Source organism: Hyperoodon ampullatus (assembly GCF_949752795.1).
Source record: "Hyperoodon ampullatus genome assembly, chromosome: 9".
Taxonomy (NCBI): domain Eukaryota; kingdom Metazoa; phylum Chordata; class Mammalia; order Artiodactyla; family Ziphiidae; genus Hyperoodon; species Hyperoodon ampullatus.
In genome coordinates, this window is record NC_136922.1 from 54,084,861 (window position 1) to 54,108,513 (window position 23,653).

The 23,653-nt window shown below is 35.2% G+C and overlaps 1 protein-coding gene across 4 annotated transcripts in view; it reads right to left on the minus strand.

The window, feature by feature from the left end:
- Nucleotides 1-23,653, minus strand: part of CDK14 (cyclin dependent kinase 14) — a gene marked incomplete at both ends in the record, with an annotated part of 523,336 nt that overhangs the window by 214,585 nt on the left and 285,098 nt on the right. For all 4 annotated transcript variants that reach the window (XM_079710872.1, XM_079710871.1, XM_079710873.1 and 1 more), the window contains one exon: nucleotides 8,609-8,671. In XM_079710872.1, the coding sequence (XP_079566998.1) occupies nucleotides 8,609-8,671 (63 nt within the window). The remainder of the gene's footprint in view (nucleotides 1-8,608; nucleotides 8,672-23,653) is intronic.

Consider the following 23,653-nt stretch of genomic DNA (forward strand, 5'->3'; position numbering starts at 1 on the left):
TGGTTTTAATAGTTGCCCAACATAATTTTCCAAGAGAAAAACTGAAACACTTATTCCAAGGAATTCTAATAATATAATAATATTAAGTATACAACTGACCTTACTGATAGGCACTTTTTGGAACCAAAAAGAAATAGCATGAAATACAAATTTTTGCTCAACTTCATTTGTGAATGTATGTAACACTCCCTCAACTACAGGCCATTCTTTTTACACACAATGAAAAGGAATAAATAGAATTTAAAATGGTTTTACTGCCTAAAGTAACACCTTAAACACTATCAACATGAACTGTCTTAATATCAGTTGATAAGGCCAATGTAACTTTTTTTTAAATTGAGAGAGACAGATGCAGACTGAAAAACTGACAAAGGTGATGAATCTTCAGTGTAAGAGTCTTAGAGAAAGATCACTTCTGCAAGCTATACAATAGAGAAAAATATGTTTCAAATGGAATGCAGTAAAGACTGAGTTTGATAGGTATGATCAATAAACCTCTCTCTCTCTCTACATCTTCTTAGAGAGGTCTCAAGTAACAGGGATTTATATATTAAAGAGAAAATATCTATGAAATGTACTGGCTACTCACATGAAGGCTGAACTTGTCTAGGACTTTCAGAAAAATCCCTGAAGTGTGTACATACTCTGTTACTCAGCTAATTTCCCCCCTGGGTCCTCATGTTTGTCTTGGAAAACATGCAAACAAAGGGGTCGAGTGCAAGATCCATCTTAAACGGGAGAGAGGCAAGGTGAATGGCTTGAAGCTTGAAACCCAGGAGGGTATCTGTCCTATTTCCACTGGATACCACCGCCCCTGCCCCAACAAGCTGGGTAATTCCATCTAACAAATAAAATATCACAGGGCATACTTCTAAAGACTATCTGTATTTCATCAATCTTTGGGGTGATTTCTTTTCAATCTGGGTTTTAAAGCACCTCTAGGAAAGAGTGGGCTGTTCAGTTAGCTGCCTTGATTCCTTTGTCTGATTCAAATCATTAACAAGCACATCAGCAGATGATGCCAAGCATACAAAAGACATGTTCTAAACAACGGAACGCACGCCCCACATCTTAACCAGAAATTCACTACTCAGACCCCCTCTGAACATCCAACACAATATGATTTGACACATGAATTTCACTTTCTTTTACTGTTAATCCTTCACTGTCTAGATATGGAAAATCATTTTGTTATAACAAAAATAGGATGAAAAGGCTCAAAAGAAAACTGGACAGGTGCTGAGACTAGGTATCAAATTTTTAACACTCTTGAATGGCTCCATGAAATAACCGTATTTCCCAAAATACAGAATAATGAAAGGCTCTAAAATATTCACTGTAATGCATAGTAGGAAATCATTACCAGCTAAATGAGAGTTCTAACGCAAAATATGGAGAAAATCAGGTGTTATCTGATTTTCTATCTCAACATTAGAAAGTCTCATTCAGGAATCAATTCTCAGTGCCATCTGTATGAGACAGTCTTAATTTGGCCTAACATTATTCTGACTGCTATACACCTGCTTGTTCCTGGAAAAATAGCAATTTTTCAACCATAATAATCCTCATATCTTTTTAATTAATATAGATATTGAGAAAAAAATAAAACTCAGCTTTATGTCCAAAGAATTTCAGATACTTCAGAGAACAAGGCAGATAATTCAGAATTACTTTGGTTATTTTGGATTACAGTTCTTTAAAAAAAAAAAAGGCAAATGTTTTTACAAAAAAATCTTCTAGAAAAGTCATTAAAATGACATGGCAATGAAGGTAATTACATAAAAACACAGGAAGACCCAATGTCATCATGGTAATAAGATTCAAGCACCTATATTTCTGGATATGAGCTGGAGACAGCATCAGTTAATCTTTCTTTTCTTTAATGAACCTTAATTTTCAGTCTCTCACGCTTATCACTTTTTAAAGAACACATGAAAAGCTGAATGAAAGAGGAAATTTAGACTGTTATGGTCATTTTTTAAAAAACTGACCAATCTGTAAGTCACTGAGAATTATAAAATGAAGAACTTCAATACAAGTCTGCCTTCAACTCAGCTATGACAGTCAAAACCCAATAAAATTCATAGTGAATGGTTTGTAAAGGGGGGTAAAATGAACTACCTTCTGCCCAAAATTCTAACCAGTTTCCTACATACCAATTATCATGTTCTAGCAATTGCTTGTTATACCTTTAATCATCATAAATATTTACAACAAGGCCAATGTCCTCAGGCTTTCGATTCAGGTTTTAAATTGTCCTCTAAGTAATTAACTGCTAAAATTACCCATTTGTCTAAAATTGATATAATACAGACCATTAGTTAATAGTGAATATTTATTTCAGAAGGCCATACTGAGAACAGACACATTTTGTAGGCAATTAAAGTAGCAAAGTGATTATAGCAATTTAGTTAACATTGACAATTTTTCTTATGAGTTTACTCCAGTGCTTACAAGGAATATACAGCAAGAAAGATAAAACTTTAACAGATGTTTTGCTGGGATTTAATACAAAATTACCATAGACTAGCTTATGCTTTACTATGAAATCATGAGTTATGTACTCTTTCAATTGTTCTTTTCTTCCCCCTCATTCTTCAGTGATACATCACCTTTGTAATACTTGCAAGTCTACCTGATTCACAGTAAAGAACAATCGCCTCAATTCTCAGATGCGTGGCATCCCACCTTTTCACAATAAACAAGTATATATGAAATCTAAACAAAGATATGTACATTTTTATAATCCAAGATAAATGTTTAAAATATTTCCATATACTGTCATGCTGCATAGTGATGAAACCAAAAGTCAAAACTGTCAAATTTAGAAGCAAAAGGACTTGATTGCTATGTTTTCCTTCTGTTCACCATAATAAATATTCAGTATTTATTACATTCCTATCCTTTAATGATCTGTGAACTATTTAACCAAATGCAGAGCTTCAGAGTTATTACAAGAACATGCTCTTTTAGAGATAATTGCTTATCTCACCTGGCTTTCACACCTTTCACACACATTTATAGAGAACCATTACAAGGTCTTACTTTAGCTCAACTGTTTTTTTTTTTAATCAGCATCTAGCACAGCATTATGAACAGTTGTTAATTTAGTAAACATTATTCTTATGTTCTTCATTTTGCATTCATCGATTTAAGTGACAATAAGTATCACCACATGAAAAAAATATGTTAATCCATCACACAGAAATACCCATGGGACATCTGTCACTATGTCATAGTCAGACTTCTTTGAGAATAATTTCACCTGCAGTGCAGATCCTAAATGTAACCCTGGAGGAGTGCACTGTCTCTAAGCAGACAAAACTGTGAAGAAAAGCCAGTGCATGATTAGCTGAGTGGCCTCCCATGGAAACCAACACGGTAATGAGGGCTGTTTGCTTTCATGCACTACAATTCAGATGCCAAAACAGAGGCATTAACAAGATGCATTCTATTTTTTAACTTCCCATACCCTCAGAGAAGGTATAACTATTATCTTCAACATGAAAATGATGAAAAACCTATGTGAATGAGTACATATAAAGTCAGATAAACAAGCTAATTACTGTAATTTAATATATGAATCATGCAATGTAAGGAAAAGAACATTGGACAAAGAATCAAAATGCTCTTTGACAAGTTCTTAATCTCAATGATTCTCATCTTTATATAAAATGTGGCAGCTCAAATGGATGACTGCTTTAGGATGCTAATCCTGGAATGAGCCTGGCTATAGCAGAATCACTTAAAGAAGTGTTTTTCTAACTACATCAACATGTAATATTGATTACATATTACATTTTATAATATTACATATTGATCGTAATATTGTACTGTATTATAATCATGTAAATGTTATTTACAGCTAAGCCATTAAGTTTTTTTTGTTTTTTTGTTTTTTTTTTTTTGCGGTACGCGGGCCTCTCACTGTTGTGGCCTCTCCCGTTGTGGAGCACAGGCTCCGGACACACAGGCTCAGCGGCCATGGCTCACGGGCCTAGCCGCTCCGCGGCATGTGGGATCTTCCCGGACCGGGGCACGAACCCGTGTCCCCTGCATTGGCAGGTGGACTCTCAACCACTGCGCCACCAGGGAAGCCCGCCATTAAGTTTTATATGACTACTTTCTTCCCCTGCACAATAATTGTTTTTCCCGGTTTTAGTAACTATCTAGTTCTTTTGTTGGTTGGTTTGCTTGCCTTTGTTGAATTTTCTTTGTGGTTATCACTAATTCAACACCAAATTCTTCTTCCATCTTGTAAATCTGCTCAAACACATTTGGTATTCTATCTAACCCTTTCATCTTCTTAGAAATCTCTCCTGGAGACTTCTGACCTGTGCCAATCAGACTGACTGGTTACCCTTTCAGCTCGATGCACAGTTGTTATCCTGGGATTCTTTTCATCATTGTCTTGAGGATATCCATCTCTCTTTTGTGGTAGCCTCTACTACCTGGTTTCCTTTTCTTTTCTGCTTTGGTTTATTCCCTTAGTTATAGTGCAGTACATCTTCAAGTAGCTTCCTGAGAAAGGATGCAAGGTATGCAAACTTTTCAACTCCTTGAACACCTGAAAATAATCATCCTACTCTTACACTTCATTGATAGTTTCTATAGAATTGTAGATTGGAAACAATTTTACATTGGAATTTTCAAGTTGTCCCACTTCCATCTCCATTCCAGTGCTGCTGTTGAAGTTTAATACCACTGTAATTCTTGATCTTTAGTAGTAAACCTGTTTCCTTTCGGTAGGATCTTTCTTTGAAATCAGTGTTCTGAAATTTTGCAATAATAAATGTTATTGTTCATCTATTTTCATTAAATGTTCTGGGCATTTAATGGACCCTCTTAATCTTGAAGTTCACATCCTTCACATCTAGAAAAAGTATAGTTTAATGTTTATTGCTTTAATGACTCCCTCCTCTCTATTTTCTCCAGTCATTCAGATGGTTGATCCCCTGGACTGGACTCCAAATTTCCTGATACCTTCTTTCTCGTGTTTCAGATTTGTATTTTATGCTCTATTTTCTGGCAAAGTTCTCCAACTTTTTCTTCCATCCATTTTTACTGTTGTTTTTAATTTCTGTCATCATATTTTGAATTTCCAAAGCTACTTCATGTCCACTAATTTCTCCTTTTAAAAAATAACATAGCATTGTGTTTTACAGATGTACTATTTTCTTTTACCTCTTGGAGAATATTATTGATAATTTTTGAAGTTTTCTTTCTTTCTTTCTCTGTCTAATCAATGCAAGCAACTTTGCTTCCTCTGAGTTACTTATTTGTCAATTGGGGTCTTCATTGCAGAATCACCTAGATTCTTTAGGTCTGTTCTCTTGGACTGATCAGATTCTCCACAAAGACGCTTAAAACCTTCTACCTTGAGGTGTGGGTCTGATACCTGTTTTCTGAAGCACCACAGTCCAGGCCCTGTCTCTCATATATATATATATATATATATATATATATATATATTAAAGTTTTACAGATAACTCTGCTGTGGAGCCTAGTTTGAAGACCTCTTTGATGATGACCAAAGTTTCTTGCACCCTTAAATATTCCAAGCACTGAGACAATCCAGTACATTTTGGCAAAACCTCAAAAAGCCAGGATGTCAATACCTATGGGGAAATGGAAACTTATATACCAACACCTATCACTGCCTTTCAGTTATTCAGAAAGGTATAAAAAGAGGTAAATCACATCATGCACTTTTGGAGGCAAAAATGTAGTAGAGTATCAATCTGTAACCATGTTAAACAATTTCTGAGTGAGAGTAGTTCCTGCTCCATATGACTAATATCTAGACTCAGTGTTGGCATCATATCTAATTTCTGGGACATTATTTATGCTAACTGCAATCTCATTCACCAGTGAGTTTCCACCACACCTTAGGAGGTACGAGCTCCTGCAGTAATAAACCTTGTTTAATGCCCCAGTACAACCTGAACTTGAAGTAGGTAGCAAACACTAAGTATTTTAAGTATGAGGAATGATCATAGGGTGAAAGAAAAGCTTGCAAAACTTGGGTAACAGCTGTTGAAACACAATTTCAAGGAGTTCAGCCTAGTAACTGAAAACCAGTAACCTAGAAGCTCAATCTTTCCATGACCATTAAGAGATTAAGGAAAAATAAAATGTAATGGATGAAGCAGAATTTACAAAGGCTACAAAAATCACCAGTGATACTGGCAATGCTTTGTGGAATGAGCTCTCTTTCTTTATTTCACCAACAAACTTGCCCATAACTAATGACACACAGTGTTGGTGAAAAGACCAAACAAGGATAATGGAAATCCAGTGATGCCATGCTTCTTTGAAAAGGCTCAGGCCAGCTCTTTAATCTTAATCCTGTCACTGAATTTAAAGTCTGGAAATCAAATTTAGCTCAGAGTAGCCTCTGATTTCCATTGAGGCTGGTAGGCCCTGGGCTTCCACTAGCTGGACTCTCTACAGATTCCCCAGGCTAACGTGGGAAAAGGGGGCGGGGAGGGGGGAAGGAATTCGGAGATTGGGGTTGACACATATACACTATTGATACTATGTATAAAATGGACAACTAATGAGAACATACTGTATAGCACAGGGAATTCTACTTAATGCACTGTGGTGACCTAAATGGGAAGGAAATCCAAAAAAAGGGGATATAAATATATGTATAGCTGATTTATTTTGCTGTACAACAGAAACTAACACAACATTGTAAAGCAACTATACTCCAATAAAAATTATTTTAAAAAATAGATAAATAAAAATAAAGTGAGAAACAGGAGTAAGGATGTACTGTACTGTTGATTGTGAACCCAATCAACCCTAAGAAGAGAACATTAAATGTATAAATGAGACAATTTGAGATGTTTTAATGTTAAAAAAAGAATTATGTGTTAATTATAATACTAATGTTTAAAGTTAAATTTGAACATGAACAAGATTAAAAAAATCTCTTCATCTGTTAAAATTTCTTGCCCAATCTAACCACTAAAAAACTACCTATGTCAATGGATACAGATTTTTAAGAAAAATGAATAGTCAAACAATTTAAAAGAAATCTAAATGAAAAAAAAATCACAACAAAAAAGAGATATATGAAAAAATCAACAAATACTGTAAGTATCATACTGACTCTATTACTTATTTTAAAAACAATGTTTTGTCAGATTTCCTACAAGTTCCTACATTTTAAAATTGTACAACATAGATGACCACCATAAAAACCCTCATTATTAATTTCATATTAAAAAGTACCTATAATTCATTAAGGATAAAAACCAATCCAATAGAAAAATGAACAATATATAAGAACAGGTAACTTGTAATAGCAGAATTACAAATGGTGAGGAGACAGGAAAAGATGCTCAATGTCACTAGCAGTCAAGAAAATGCCAACATAAAAAATATTTCATTTTTACTCATCAGAATGGCAAAAATCTAAATGACTGGTTAGTCAATCCTAGGGAGTGTAGAGAAAAACAGTCCTTCTGTAATTTACAACCTTGTGGGCAAAGGTTCCAGTTAAATTCATTAAAACTGACATCACGTCTCTAATTAATAAAGAAAACCCATTAACTAGATATTCAAAAGAAATGAGTATAAAGGTTTTATACTAATATCTACTCTAGAATCATTTTTAATAGGAATATTTTGGGAACAACCTCAAGATCAATGAATAAAGAACAGTTGCAAATTATGGTTTATTCATACTATGGAATAATATGCAGTTATTAGAAAGACTGAACTACATAGTCATGTATTGATTTTAAAGGATATCTATGACATAGTCTAAGAGGAAAAAAAACTTATATAAAAAATATATATTATTTTTATAAAGCAAAAAGAAATAAACACATGTAACATCATATGTGCAAATATATCTCTCCTAGCAAAGGGAAAAGTACAGAAGAAAAAATATGCCACATTGCAAGAAAGGTGCAGATAATGAATGGGACGAAATGGAGACAAATAATTTTACTTCAAATACATTTATAAGTTTAGCCTTCAGATAAACTTTGGTATCTTCTAACTCCCTAACATATGCCAAGAAAGAATCTCCTGTTTTAAGCTTGAAATTTTTGGACAATTTCCCAAGATGGTTGCTAGGTCAAATCTTAGAAAAACTTAGTTCTTTTTATACACAGTAATCCAATTTCTGGTAAAAGAAATGAAAAAAAGCAGTAGGAATAAACATTTTTATCTGTTTGTACAAGCAAGTGAAAAATATGCACCATGAAGTCACCGTAACACTGTTTTGGATCATAATAATACTTTATCTTGAAACCAATGGTACTGCAGTATGGAGCTCCAAGCTAGAGCTACTGGAGATTCCCTTCTACTGAAAACAGTGTTATGACAGGATTCCAGTGGATTTTACTCATTACTGGCAAATGTTTCTCCATGAAGAAAAAACAGGATAAGGTCTAAATAATAATACCCCAGTGAAAATATTTATGTCAAAGCATGGCTTCCAATGTCAAAGCATAGAAATGACTATGGTTCACTTCAATATTACTTCTCTTTACACAATTTTTTAAAGTTATAGTAGAGAGATTACATTTTCGCTCAAAACATGCACATGAAGAATGCTAACCCTTTACTTAAAAAGATCTTTTCCTACCTTCACATTATCTGGATGCAGCCCCCCAGGGTGCTTGTCCATGTACTGACATAAATCAGTATGCTAGAAGAAAAAGGGGAAAATGTATTAACATCCCTCTGGCTATAACACAGTGAATCAATATTTTTTTACTTCAAAGTCATCATTACTTTCTGAACAAAGCAAATATAAGACAAGTGGGTGGATTTTTTAGTGTATGCAGTTGCATGCTCCTCCTCCCCCTGTTTTTTTTTTTTTTTTTTTTTTTTGTGGTATGCGGGCCTCTCACTGTTGTGGCCTCTCCCGTTGCGGAGCACAGGCTCCGGATGCGCAGGCTCAGCAGCCATGGCTCACGGGCCCAGCCGCTCCGCGGCATATGGGATCCTCCCAGACCGGGGCACGAACCCGTATCCCCTGCATCGGCAGGCGGACTCTCAACCACTGCGCCACCAGGGAGGCCCTCTCCCCCTGTTTTAACCACAATCGAATCATTATCTTTACCTCTAGGCTCTGTCTTACATTAAACATATCTGTGTATTAGAAGGAATTCATATCCACAATTTTTTACTTTGTTAAATGCCTAATTTTCTCCTCATTGAACATACATCTCTTAACTGGAAAAAAAAAACCCTACCTAAAAATACATGCCTTAACTTAAAAAAACTAAAGCACATACACACACACAATTAACCAATCCAATTACAATTTCAATTATCTTGTATTTTCCAAGTGGAAATGCAGGTTATGATTATTTATGTTATATGAGATGAAAATACTACAAACATATCATTCCAGTAAAATTAATCATTGGATTTATTTGAGTTTTTCATAACTATATTCATTAAAAAATAATTTTCATATTCTCAGAACTCTTGAATATATTTGAGAAAATATTTACTTTATACAACTTTATAAAGATTTACTTTATAAATCAATACAAATACTTTCAAAATTATAAATTAAGACAAATACATCCAGATATAACTTAAAAGGAATATCCCTCGATAGCAACTTATGCTGTTATTCCTTCAAATATCCCAAGCTCAATTTGCACACAATTATATATTTTCTTTTTAATGCTTTTTCTGTTTATGTTATGAGTTACATAAAACTTGGAAAAAAACATGTAGAGTTGCTATATAAATTTTTCTAATCTTATTGGAGGATACTGTAAGATTTGTGACAGTGAAACATTTAATCATTCTGTAAAAGCCAGTGATCATGATTATTCGTGCCCCATTATCAGGCTTCAATTATTCAGGAATCATAAGTTTTTGATACCTTCAAGAACCTGTACCATGGCTATAGCCATGATGATAACAGTTCAGATTCCTTTACTGAGTTTTTATTGCATGCCAGGTGGTAACTCCCAAGGATACAGAGCAGAATTTAGCATTCATTCATTATTCATCAGGTATTTCTTGAGCACTTATTATCTTCCAGGCACTACACTAATCACTAAGGGAATAGAATTCAATGAAACAGATACTGGTGGAAAAAACCAGGCATGTCAGTAATTACAGTAGAGTATGTTGTATATTAAGAACAGTACTGGGTAATGTTTGAGGACATAGCAGGGGGGAACTTATTGTGGTCTAAAGATTTCAGAAAGGCCTCCAGAAAGCATTACTTCTAAGTAAGACCTGAATAGAGAATGAAAAAGGTCAGCCAATGGAAGAACAAAGGGAAAGAAGATGGGACAGAAGAAATGCTCTTAGATATATTTTGAGAATATATTGCCCTTATCTTGCACCACACCCAAGGTGTTTAGCTTCCAAATGGAAGTCAAGTTCCATGAGGACAGAAACTATATTTGATTTGGAAATTATTGTCTCTCTGGTCCAGTCAATGACAGAGAAGAAGAACTAAATAAATACAGGTGGAAACAGTTTTACATACAGTATAGCTCATTAAAAATGATGATGCTTTGTGATGACCTAGAGGGGTGGGACAGGGAGGGTGGGAGGGAGGCTCAAGAGGGAGGGTATGGGGATATACGTATACATATAGCTGATTCACTTTGTTTGTTGTACAGCAGAAACTAACACAACATTGTAAAGCAATTATACTCCATAGATATTAAATAAATAAATAAAATAGTACATGAGAAAGCAGTTTTTAATCTATAGCATGCTACACAAAAATAAGGTAGTATTTAAGATACTGCCCCTTATACAATAAGACCCATGAGGGGAAGAACTGTAATTTGCTCATTGCTTCACACACAACAAATAAAGTGGTAAATAGAAAGTACGCCCAATCATAACAATAATCATATAGCCACATGTTAAAATTCCTATTAAAAATATAAATTTTCAGTTTACAAAACAAAATCAAACTCACACAAGCTAAATATACACAACAAAAAATAACAGAAAACCTGAAAATAAAGAAATAATACATCATATTATATATTACACATTTACGTTATTTACATTTTAAGATGTTTATACTGGTAAATATCAATAAAAAAGCAAAAAATCAGCATATCAATGTAAATATTAGACATATTAGAATTCAAGGAAAAAGTACTAAACATTTATGCACCTATCAACATGGCATATCACTATAAAGCAAATATTGATCAAAATAAAAGAAGAAACTGAAAATTTCACAAAATCTTGAAGGGTTTAGCTTACCTCTTTCAAAAACCAACAAATGGAATTGACAAAAAAATAAGAATTCTATAAAGGATATGAGTAACACAGTTAAAAAGCATGTTTAATTTTGTGCCCAATAAACTTACGCTACACATGCTTAAAGAAGTGGAATGGTGTTGGGGACAAAACTTTCACCGTATTTTATACTTGACATATATGTATTAAATGCCGATTGTGCATAAATAAATAAGAAAAGTCTCTGCTCGCATAGAGCTTACATTTTGTGGATTTTTACATACTTGTGCATTATTGTAATTTTTTTCCAAGATTAAAGTATTCAAGCTTTTTGTTTAAAAGTAAACAAACAAACAAATAAAAAAACCCACTAAACTATGAGGAAGGAAACATATCAGTAATGGGGAAAAAAGCTCCTGATCCTCATGGTACACATTACATCCTTCCATGTATATATGCGTGCCCAATGACAGTGTAACATGAAATAAAGGAAGGAGGCCTCTCCAGAAATGAGATCTTGGGAAATTTAATAAAGATTTTTCCAAACCTTTAAAATTTTAAGATTCATATTTCCTTAGCTGTATAGCATGAAAATGTGTGTATGCATACACGCATGGCTATCACTAGCTGTGTAGCCTTAGACAGGTTACATAACCTCTGTGTATCAGTATCTTCATCTATGTAATGAAGATAATCCTAGTATACCTATCTCATATGGATATTGTGAAAATTAATAAGTAAATATCCATTACGGTTTTACTACATTGCCCAGCACGTGGTAGATGCTACAGGTGATGGTGATGACGATGATGATGATGATGATGTTCTGTAGTGTGTTTAGAGTAGGAAGGGATATTTGGGAGGACTGCAATTAAAAATGGAATGATAAATACCGTCAGAAAACTGGAACTCTTAGAAGTAACATTTCATCCTTATATGTGTGTTCTTCCTGTCTACATGCCCAGACATTCTCATTCAAACTCCACAGCTCTCTGTACACAACCTCTGAGACTACTTCTAGCAAATACACCATTAACCTCAGATTGCTCTGGGGGATTAGGGGCAAGAATCTGGAGAATCTCAAATGGAGGAAGAGACAAGAGGTAGTACAAAGTCTTATTTTTATACCCTAGCAAACTTCTGTTCTACCTGCATTAAAAACTGTTTCTTTTCCCTCTCTCTTTTTTAATACACAGTACTATGCCTGGAACTGCATTAGATGTGCCTAAATTACAAATTTCATCACATCTCTTCTTTCTTTTTAACTTCTCTCCTTAGTTCAACTCATTGGCTTATGTGACCCTTATGATTTGCACTGGTCCCAAAATACAGAACTAAACTTAACAATAATGCTGGGAGGTACTTCTCTGTCATTCCATTTTTTAAAGTCATCCTACACATACAAGTTCTGAACAGAAGGCCCCTATGGCACATGACCAACAGATCACTATCCACTGATAAGACACAGATAACCTCAGGTCCATCTGGCTTGATCTCTGACTATTTCTTGTTCTAACACTAAAAGGAGTATCTTTAGACTAGGTGTCTGGTGACTACAGATCAAACCCAGTAACTCTTCCCCCTCCAGTATCTATCTTGGCTCTTGGCTAACATCGCTTCTTGCCCTCACTACATTATGCCTCACTTCATCTTCCTACACCTCCCTCTTATTCACTCTATCACTGCTCCTGTTCTTCAGGGGAAGGCCTTCAGAAGCACTTGTGTCTAACAGGTTTATACCTGAATCCCTAAGAATACTTCATCAGTCTTCCGTGGAGCGTGTGGTTTTAAACGAAGCTATCAAGTGTGGCTAGATTTGCAGACCAAGAAGAGGAGTGACAGTAGAAAGGAGCTGTTAAGGTTCAGTCCCCACACTTGCATACATTTCTTTCAAAATCAAGTTCCTCCTTCCTCACTGTTGATTACCCATCAAGTAGCATTTATTTGAGAATTTACATAGGTGCAGGAGTGTTTCAAGGGGAAGGAATCTGAAGAACGTATCTGAAACCATAACACCCTAAACATAAACATTCTCTGTAAAGGAGCCACATTTACAGTTTAGGTTTCTCCATGTTGATTTCATTACTCTGTGGCTGGATCAATTTAGAAGGCAGGAGAGAGATCTCTCTTCGTAAAAAGGCAGGATACAGAAAGACCACAAAACATCGAGAAGACTTTTTACTCATAAGCACTTTCACACAGTAGAATCTCAGTTAATTTCAATCATATGTAGACCTGAGAACTGCATGACTAACAGTACACAGCCATGAGTCTTAAAGAGAAAGACATAAAAGGAAATTACAAAGATAAATTATAGATATGATGACAATTTCAAAACAGGCCTGAGTGGAGAACAGCCCTTCAGAAGAGTACTAGGAAAGAAAGTCCAGCCAAAGAAAAAGATAAGAAAATAGCTGGACCATGACATTCACCTTTTCATATTTTCCACTCTCCATTCCTTACTCTTTTTGAAACTGACTCTGGGTGAGGGAAAAGAAGCAATATACTGACACTGAAAGCCACTGGTAAAAAGGCTCTCTGAAGACCACAGAGTCAGAAAAGCTCTTGGACATTAAAGTTTACCCAAATGCCAGGGCAGAAACAAGTATAAGTCAATTATTAAGTAGGCTTCATAATTTAGTATGTGCGTATGTTTCTTTTTAATCAATGTATCATCCATGAAGAGAGGTGTTCCAATTTTTGGCCCTTCAAATGATCAGACCTCTTACTCAAGAGATATCAAGTTGCTCAGAGAAATTATGCTTTTGTATTAGCACTGGTCTTCAGACTGGACTTTTCTCATTAAGCAGGAATCTAAATAGAGCCCCTTCCCTAAAACATGCATTTTTCCCACTCTCTTATGTTAAGCATGGTGTCTACAATATGTGTCAGCTAATTCTGATGTTTTTCAAAAGCACTGACAAAATATGACATTGAAAATAGTACAGCCCTATTTCCCAGCATCTAGGCTAAAAATAAGGATGTCTTTCCATGGGGATAACCAACAGAAATCCTCATTTTGAAGTTATGTTACACACAGCCTCCACATTCTTTACTTCTTTTCATTTAGTTTTCCATTTTGACAGCAAGAGAAGAGTCAGTATATTCAGGCTTAGTGTAATTTTTAAAACATTAAAAACAAAACTGCTTCACAAGAATAAGAATATGGAAAGATTCCAGAAGATAATAAAACTAATTCTAAATTTCTTTCTTCTGAAGGAATAGGCTTATTTTATGTTTAAATACCAAGGCTCAGCTATACTTTTATTTGAAATTAATGAAAAGACTTATAAAACAAAAACATTAAGTGAAAACACGTGACTTAAAAAAAAAAGATGGGATATGTTAAGAACTAGTTGATAACATGTACAACTTGAAAGCATAAAAATATAGAGCCCTCCTTTTCCCGACTCATTTTGATTGTTTAAGGAGCTCCCTGGTCCTCATCTCAGTTTGATTACACTCCAATCTCCTCCTTATAATGAGTAAGTGACCCATTATAAAAAACCTTTAAATAGTACTCTGACTGGTAAGAGAGCAAATCAAGAAATCTACAAATATCTAAAGGACAAGAGCAATTATTTCCACTCTTCAGTGGTACCACACGGGGTCCCAAAATTAATGGCAGTGATGGTAAACTTTCGTGTCTCCAAGGCAGCAAGTGTGGCAGATGCTTACTTGTGATGCTTAATCTACTACAGGCTAATGTCACCTTTATTACCATTGTCCCATGTCTGGGACACACCACATGCACTAACTAAAACCACACTTTAAGAATAGTTGCACATTTTGGTAGAACTCACTATCGTTTTAGTTTTTAATCTGTTTCACCTGTAGCTCATTAAAATTGTGTGATTCACTGGGGAATAGCTGCTGCTAGAGGCAACTGAAGAAAACTTATAGAAGTTGAGCCCTCCTTTCTTCTACAGCAGTCAATGCCATTTCCTCTGGATATAATCTCTGTTTTAATCAGACTGCATTGCTGTAAGAACTGATACATCAAATCACTGAGCAGTTAGTTTCAAACTGCTCTTATACAAAGTCCACAGGCTTAAACCGACTTTGCATTTTTTTCCGTTAAGCTTTATAGTACTCATTTATTTATTCCCAAATCATAATTAATAAAATTTTAATGTTGTGAGTTCCAATACATAAGCACTGTTCATTAGTGACAAAAAATGAAAAGAAACATTAATCAACTTCCTCTTTAAAACAAAATCATAGGGCTTCTCTGGTGGCGCAGTGGTTGAGAGTCCGCCTGCCGATGCAGGGGACATGGGTTCGTGCCCCGGTCTGGGAAGATCCCACATGCCGCGGAGCGGCTGGGCCCGTGAGCCATGGCCGTTGAGCCTGCACGTCCGGAGCCTGTGCTCCGCAACAGGAGAGGCCACAAACCGCAAAAAATAAATAAATAAATAAAATAAAAATAAAAATAAAACAAAATCATAGCCATTCAAGATGCTTTATAGAGAAGGTTTGTACCTGCTATATACCACAGGGACCCACTTTTAAAACAGTGGTTAAAAAATAATTTATTTTAAAGTTTGTAAGTATTCTATTAAACGTTATTTAGGTTTTTTGCAAATGCATTGAAATCCCTTATCTTTAACGACAAAAACAAGACATTCATGAACAAGTACAAAAGTACTATCTCTTCCCTCAGAAGTAAAAATTCTAATTACGATTACTGTGCCTTAAGTTGCATCATAGGACATGGTATGACAATAGAGAAAATATGGTCTTCCAATCTGTTCCATATCCCCAAAACTGTGTTCTTAAATGGAATATTCTCAAATACTCCACTGTTCTTGTAAAGACTTACTTTACATATTCCAAAGCCTGTTTCTAGGTTATTTTATTTTCACCTGTTTTTACGCCACTTAGGAAATGTTTGAAATTCTGCCAGTAAACCACACACATATTTCCTGGGGAGGGCAAGGGTAGTTAACATACACAATAGTTAATACTATATAAAAATCCTCTCATAGTAATCACACTGCCTTGGCTTATTCCTAATTAAATTAGTCATTTCTTTTTTATCATATAATGTATTTTTCTCCTTTTGGGTCATAACAAACCTAAATGTGATTTAGTGATCCCATAATTCTGCCTAATTGGTTTCAGCTGTCATTTCTGAATGCATGGGCAGCCTGGGGCTGGTGACTGGAACAGGAAGCATTTCCAACCACATTCCCATTGTGTAAAACCAGCAACCTGAAAGATCTTTTCCATTAAAACAAAAAACTTACTATTTGGCTTCTGGCAATGACACTATGGGTAGAGAGATTGTATAGGTCTACCCAGGCGGTAAGACTGTCGTGAGTTATTTGTCTCAGAAAAAGAGAATGCAGACATTTATTTTCCAGTAGTTCAAGTGTCTGCAGTAGTTTCAATATTGTAGGGGCTAATTCATAAACCAAATACGTATCTATATCCATATATCTATCTATGTCCATATCACTTCATAACACTTATAGGGGGGTATAAATGATAGTCCTTTTAAAAATTAAATAAATTGAAAGTATAGATTTGCGAAGTTTCAAAAATGGTGGAAATCTTCTAAAAGAAGAACACTCTGGTTCTACAGAACCAAATGCTATTACTGCATTTGAAGACTGTATAAACGTGCTCTCTTGAAACAGTGAAGGAAAGACGACTCAGCATGGTTTATATGCCCTCTGGCATACCATTCACAAGCCTAAAACATATAATAAATTTTAACAGAGTCAAGTAGACACTTTAAAAAGATTTTCATGCTATTCTGAAGCCACGTTTAAAAGGAAAAATAAAAGGCCAATGGGTATAAAAAGTGGAAAGCTCTGATAATCCAACATCCTCAAGAATTTGGGAAAAAAAAAAAAGGGTTAACAAAGTGGGCCACAAAAAAATTTTTGGAGTCAAAGTATGAGATGGAAAAAAAAAAAAAGGAACTGGAATAGCTCTCAGGAATATATTAACTCTGAAAACACCTTCTGGAGCTGCCCTGCTGGAAATATGAGAGATCCTGAAATTATAAGCTAAAAGTAACATGAGTGAAAAGATTAGAAACAGAGAATTAAAGTGGAAAAGAGGAGAGAGGGAGGAGAAAAAGAGGGAGAGAAGACAGAGGAATCAAAGGTGGCTATCCTGGAATAACTTTTTCTGGCTACAAAGTAGAAAAGAGGAGCCTTTTTTATAATCTGGGTTCTAAGGGGTAAGAACAACCCACATACGGACTGATCATACCAGATGTGTGTTTCAGAAAACTTTATGAAATATACTGTATAATGAGCTTTAGGTACATGTTTTTTTAAAAAATTTTTATTGCAGTATAGTTGATTTACAATGTTACATGTTATTCTTCATTTTAAAAATAGTAATTCTGGGGCTTCCCTGGTGGCGTAGTGGTTGAGGGTCCGCCTGCCGGGGCAGGGGACACGGGTTCGTGCCCCGGTCTGGGAGGATCCCACGTGCCGCGGAGCGGCTGGGCCCGTGAGCCATGGCCGCTGAGCCTGCGCGTCCGGAGCCTGTGCTCCGCGGCGGGAGAGGCCACAGCAGTGAGAGGCCCGCGTAACGCAAAAAAAAAAAAAAAAAAGAATAAAAATAGTAATTCTGGAACACAAAATCACAATGAAAACATTAAACAATTATAACTTGTTAACATTGTCACCCTGTCTTTTTTTTGGCATACCAACTGATATTCAAAATATATTTTCAAACTCATAATGGGTAAAGTATTGCAAATGTATAAAGATGGATAAACAGTATTCACTATTCAAGAGCTTACTGATGACCATGGGGGAAGTAAGAATGATAACTCAGTAACAGTCTCTCTCTTACCTTCAATGAAACATTTATAGCTTTGTTCATATCATTTAACCAAGTAGTGACAACTTTAGATGTTTTTTTCCCCCAAGGAAATACAGAGGGATGTATTAGAAGGAATGGTATTAAGATTTTACAATGCAAAATACCTTAGAGTTATTAAACATGGTTATGAATGTCTGATTATTTATGGAACAAGAGCTGTGTGCTATAGACTCCAAAATGGGACAAATCAAAATCTCTTGAGCGGGCGAAATAGTTTGAAAGGTATATTTATACTACAAATGTAAAGCTCATTTATAGCTTCAATTAAATCCCTGGCTGGTGGGAATACAAATAATTTAGAATGATAAAGCTTTTAGGGAAAGTCCTGACAAACAGTGAAGTATACGAAATGTATGTTTGTTATATATGATGAAAGAGACAACTTATATTGCTATTCCTGTGGCACACCTGAAGCATAAGTATATTATAAGGTAATGTACTTACATTTAGGTAAGATCTATTTTTCTCATTAAGTTAAATTATTTCAATATAGTACATAAAGGGGCAAAGGTAGTTTAGGTTTCCTCGAACTCTATGAGTAAAAGGGTCACACCAACATTATTTTTTTTAATGCAAGTCTTTACCTACAGGGTCTAATGCTCTGAAGCATGAGAATTGAAGAGTAGCGAAACATATTGTTAAGGATCCACAAAAAACTGTAAAAGTTTTGTTTGAAGTAGCTCTTTTAATAGCAAAGAATAAAAAGACCTCAGATCACAGAGGGGGTTAAAAAAAAAAACATGAATTCTTGTATTCTGAGTACCGCCAAAAGTTAAAATGAAGTAGAAATTCCAAAGTGTCTTTTTTTTTAGGATCTACAGTCAAAAGTCCAATTGCTGACTTACCTGACCTAAAAAAAATCTACCAAAGAGTAAATCATCACTCTTTTTCTTTTCTTTCACTACTTGCTTTTGCTCAATCCATGTACAAAGGAAATGTGCTTAATTCCTTGCCATGCATGAGTATGAAATTAAAGATACCCTGGAAAAATAACTGCTTTATTTTTCTTTCTCCATCACTAGACACTTGCAAACTTGCCAAGATAATAACTTTCCCAGGAGCTTGACATATTTGCCAGATATAGTTGATATTTTGAATATGAATTCTGAAACTTCAAGAAGTGAAGACCAACATTATTGCTCCTCATGATATGTTTTAAACTTTTATACCAAAATCTAGTTATATATTCAGTTAATCAGAGCTAAAAATATCTTTTCATTTTCTTGACAATACAATTTGCCATAAAAAGGTTACTGAAAAATATTTCAAGAGAAAGAATAAAGTCTCACCGAGTTTGTCTGGGATGAATTCAGGAAGTGCTTTCCTGATGCTGTGGTTGAAAATACTATTTGAAAGTCAGTCTTAGAAAAATTTAATAAAGTTATTGGAGCTTAAATTTTAAATCAATCACCAAAAAATGGTTAGAAAATCATAGTGGAGAATTTTGGGCAAAACATTTCAATATTTACTTCAAAATAAATTAGTAGGCCTAGCACGTAATTATTATAATCAACATATAAAGTTGGTTGTAATAATTTGTATCAAGAAAAACATAGCAAACACCATTCTTGACATAGAAGGTGACCACATTTGTACTTGACCCTTGATGCTATGTATGATACAAAAGCTTGTCGTAAGCAAGCTGATTTAGTGCCCTTATTGATAAAACATGTAGTTTTTAAATGTTAAAAAAATCAGAATCAAGTGTTTAATAAAATATTTTAAAATAATCATTATTTAAAGTTGTTTTATTAAGAATTTTAAATTTATCCAAAATTTAAAATGATATCAAAGAAAAGCACGGGATTTTTATACTAATGCAAAGGGTGCATGAATTTTAAAATGTCGATAAACTTTGGTACATAACTATATTTATTGATTTGGAACAATGGTAGCATTAACTTCTGTAAGTTTTTAAAAAGGTTTTAAAAACAGCATATGTACTACATAAGTATAGTGTACACATAAACAAACATATATATATACATGCATACAACATGCATGTGAGTATGAATCATGAAAGGAATCTTCAAAAGAAAAACACGTGGTAGCACTGGCTTTCTCTAGAGTAGGTGGATACTAAGTAATCTGGGATATGTCCGTCAAGACAGGCCAAGTTATGCTGCTGTGATAACAAATAACTCTTGTTCACAATTTATTGGCCAAAGCAATCCACAAGGCCATGCCCTAGTTTAATAGGGAAGGGAGGTATAACTTTCCTGCAGGGGTTGGGATCCAAATACCAGATAACAGTAATACAGTCATCTACATTAAGCAAATTATACTCAATTTTCTTTTTACTCTACTATAGTAAGAATAATAAATACATATACATATATATTTGCATTGAATTTTATTTTTAAGACTTTTTTTTTGATGTGGACCATTTTTTAAGTCGTTATTGAATTTGTTACAATATTGCTTGTGTTTTATGCTTTTTTTTGTTTGTTTTTTTGGCCCTGAGGCATGTGGGATCTTAGCTCCCTGACCAGGGATTGAACCCACACCCCCTGCATTGGAAGGTGAAGTCTTAACCACCGGACTGCCAGGGAAGTCCCTTGCATTGAACTGTAAAAGAAACTTTTGTCAAGGATTTAATAACTTCAAAAGGATGCTACAGTTTTATGAACTCAATTATTTCTCATCCAAAGTTAACTTTTCTAGAAATTCTTGCTATACCAGGTTATCTTTCTCCCCTCTGAACTCTGAAAATCTTTTGATTTTCTGGTATATGTCTGATATATTTGGATATGTAAATCAGAACCCCACATTTTAACAGTAACTTCCCTAAAAGATAACAAATCCCTATTAAATTAAAGGATTAAATTGCATTTTAAAATTAATCTTGGGCTTCCCTGGTGGCACAGTGGTTAAGAATCCACCTGCCAATGCAGGGGCACAGGTTCGGGCCCTGGTCCTGGAAGATCCCACATGCCTCAGAGCAACTAAGCCCGTGTGCCACAGCTACTGAGCCTGCGCTCTAGAGCCCAAGAGCCACAACTGCTGAAGCCTGTGCGCCTAGAGCCCGTGCTCCACAACAAGAGAAGCCACCACAATGAGAAGCCCGCGCACTGCAACAAAGAGTAGCCCCTGCTCACTGCAACTAGAGAAAGCCCGTGCGCAGCAACAAAGACCCAATGCAGCCAAAAATAAATAAATAAATAAATTAATTAATTAACTTTAATAAAATAAAATTAATCTTTATGACACTATGCTATAGGTTGGGTTCTCCAGGTGGAGTTTGGGGCTACAGTATGCTTATTATGTAAAAGGAATGAAAGATGTTTATTAGGTGAAAGGAATGAAAAGAAAGCAGGATTGGACAAAGGACGTGAAAATGTGATGCAGGCCAATAAAGCCTCGGCCAACCTAGCACCAGATTTGCCCTGCGTTGGGCAGAAATGGCCAAGCCTTTATACCTCCGCCTCACATAGTCACCAGATACAGGATGCCTGTGGAAAGTCATGACCTCATTCAAGATGGGTCCCTGCAGCTGAGCCAGATCCCTATTTGCTGACAGAGATGCATTCTGGTGACCATATAGCTATGCTTGCTGTAGCTAGGCAGAAAGTTCTCCTTTAAAGAGGATATGGACCCATATTTTTGTGTCTGTTATGCTCTGTAAGGGTGTTTTAATGAAAACCTTGAAAAATGACTCTACATTTATAGTATACACACACACACAATCATATCTGGTGCACCCACTTTATGGGAAAAAAAATACCAATTTGGCAGAGATTTACAGAGTTCCTACTGTAATTGTACTAAGAGACACACCAAATGAGAAATCAGCCCCTGCCCTCAGGAAACTAGCTGCCCATGCATCTTACACAGATGTCACAATGACAGAAAAATAATCAAGTTGCCCTGCTCACCCTTTTGCAAGATACCACTCAGTTCACTGTATGTTTACTCAGGTAAAATCTGATTTAAAAAAAAAAAAACTTTAATCCTTTCTTTTCTTCTAATAAATATTCCGTTACTAATCATCCCTCCCCACACCTTTTCTCCCCAGCATTGCTGACTTTCTATCTTGTTGCTAGAATTAGATACTGTTCCTCAATACATATCCTAAAATCCTAGCTAAAATACTCAACATTTTGGCTTTCCCTGCTGCTTCTAACTTCCCTATCCAAGTAGAAAGGGCAGAGAAATAGAAAGAGGAGGAAAGGGAACCAATTCCATCTTCCAAATGTCCCTGATGATGGCTGAAATGAGATTCAAAGCTTTAAAACAAAGATCACATATTCAAGAAAAAAGGAAAAACCCAGAAGAAGGAAAATTCTTACTTAGCAAATAGCTGCCATGACAAATTAGTTTTTCAGCTTCTCAATTATGAAATAAATATGAGGCATGAGCATCTGGTGGGGATTTATAACTGGACCCATATCTGCCAGGGAAAAAGGAGTAAATTACTCACTTGAAATTGGAGGTTAACTTAGAACTATAAAGTTCATATTTTCAAAAGGAAGTTTCTAATCATACACAGCAATCAAAAGCCTAATGACCCTGAAAAATAAGCAACCTATACATTCTTAATAATTATGTTTTAAAATCAGAATGCTTCACCATTTTTTATTCCGTATACATATACTTGCATTGTAAAAAGCTTCTTATTGGCTTTAAAATGCTCTCAAATGTATGAGTGTGTGTTTATACAGCCTATCAACATCCCACAATCATCACAACTATAAGAAAAAACAAACAAAATGACTAACTGACCAATTAACAATCATAAATATTTTCCATCAAGACAGGACATCCTAATAAAGGCATGCTCACACTTTAGACACTGCTTGTGTGCCTAAAATTTTACTGATGGGATGATAATCTAATAACAGTTCATTCAAATATCTTCACTCTCACTAGCCTTGTCACATCTGATAAACTCTGATAATTGATAAATAGCAAAGATTTATATACTTCACAACCATTAAAGTGAAAAAATTATCTAGTTACACAGTGGTTTACACAATGACAAGCTCAAGCATTTGTTCATGTTTAAACTTATTAAGAATGGATGCAATTCCAAGGTAAAGATGGCAACTTGGACATATGTAGCCATCCTGTACTCTCTTGAATCCCCACTCAGCAAAATTTTAGAAGCTCCAAAACAGATGGTAGCAAGTTTAGCATACAAAATGCAAACAAACAACAAATGATTATTAAACTGGCAGCAGGGAAAGCCTAGAAGCAGCCTTATTTATATGACAGAACAACCAAAAGGCCCAGGGCTGACACCAGGAAGTGGGAATGAACAGAAGGTCTACATATAGAGGTCTAAAATTTGAAAGAGTGGTTGGAAGTCTTTTCAGTAGATATTTAATCCTTATATCCCTTATCCCCCTCTGCTTACATAGGTAACTGCCTCTACCAAACCCAGAGACGGTAAAACAGAGAACTGGGAAACCCAACCAGTTAGGAACTGGGATACCATCCTGAAACAGGAGGATTAAGTGGATTTCTATCTCCCACTCTGCTTCCAGAAGATTGTCAACTAGGACTCTATCTTCTAGGCAGGAGTTTAGGAGAATTTTTACCAGGAATCTTACAGCACTGCAGGAAAGATGGATAGTGATATATCAAGGGTTTCTCAACAAAA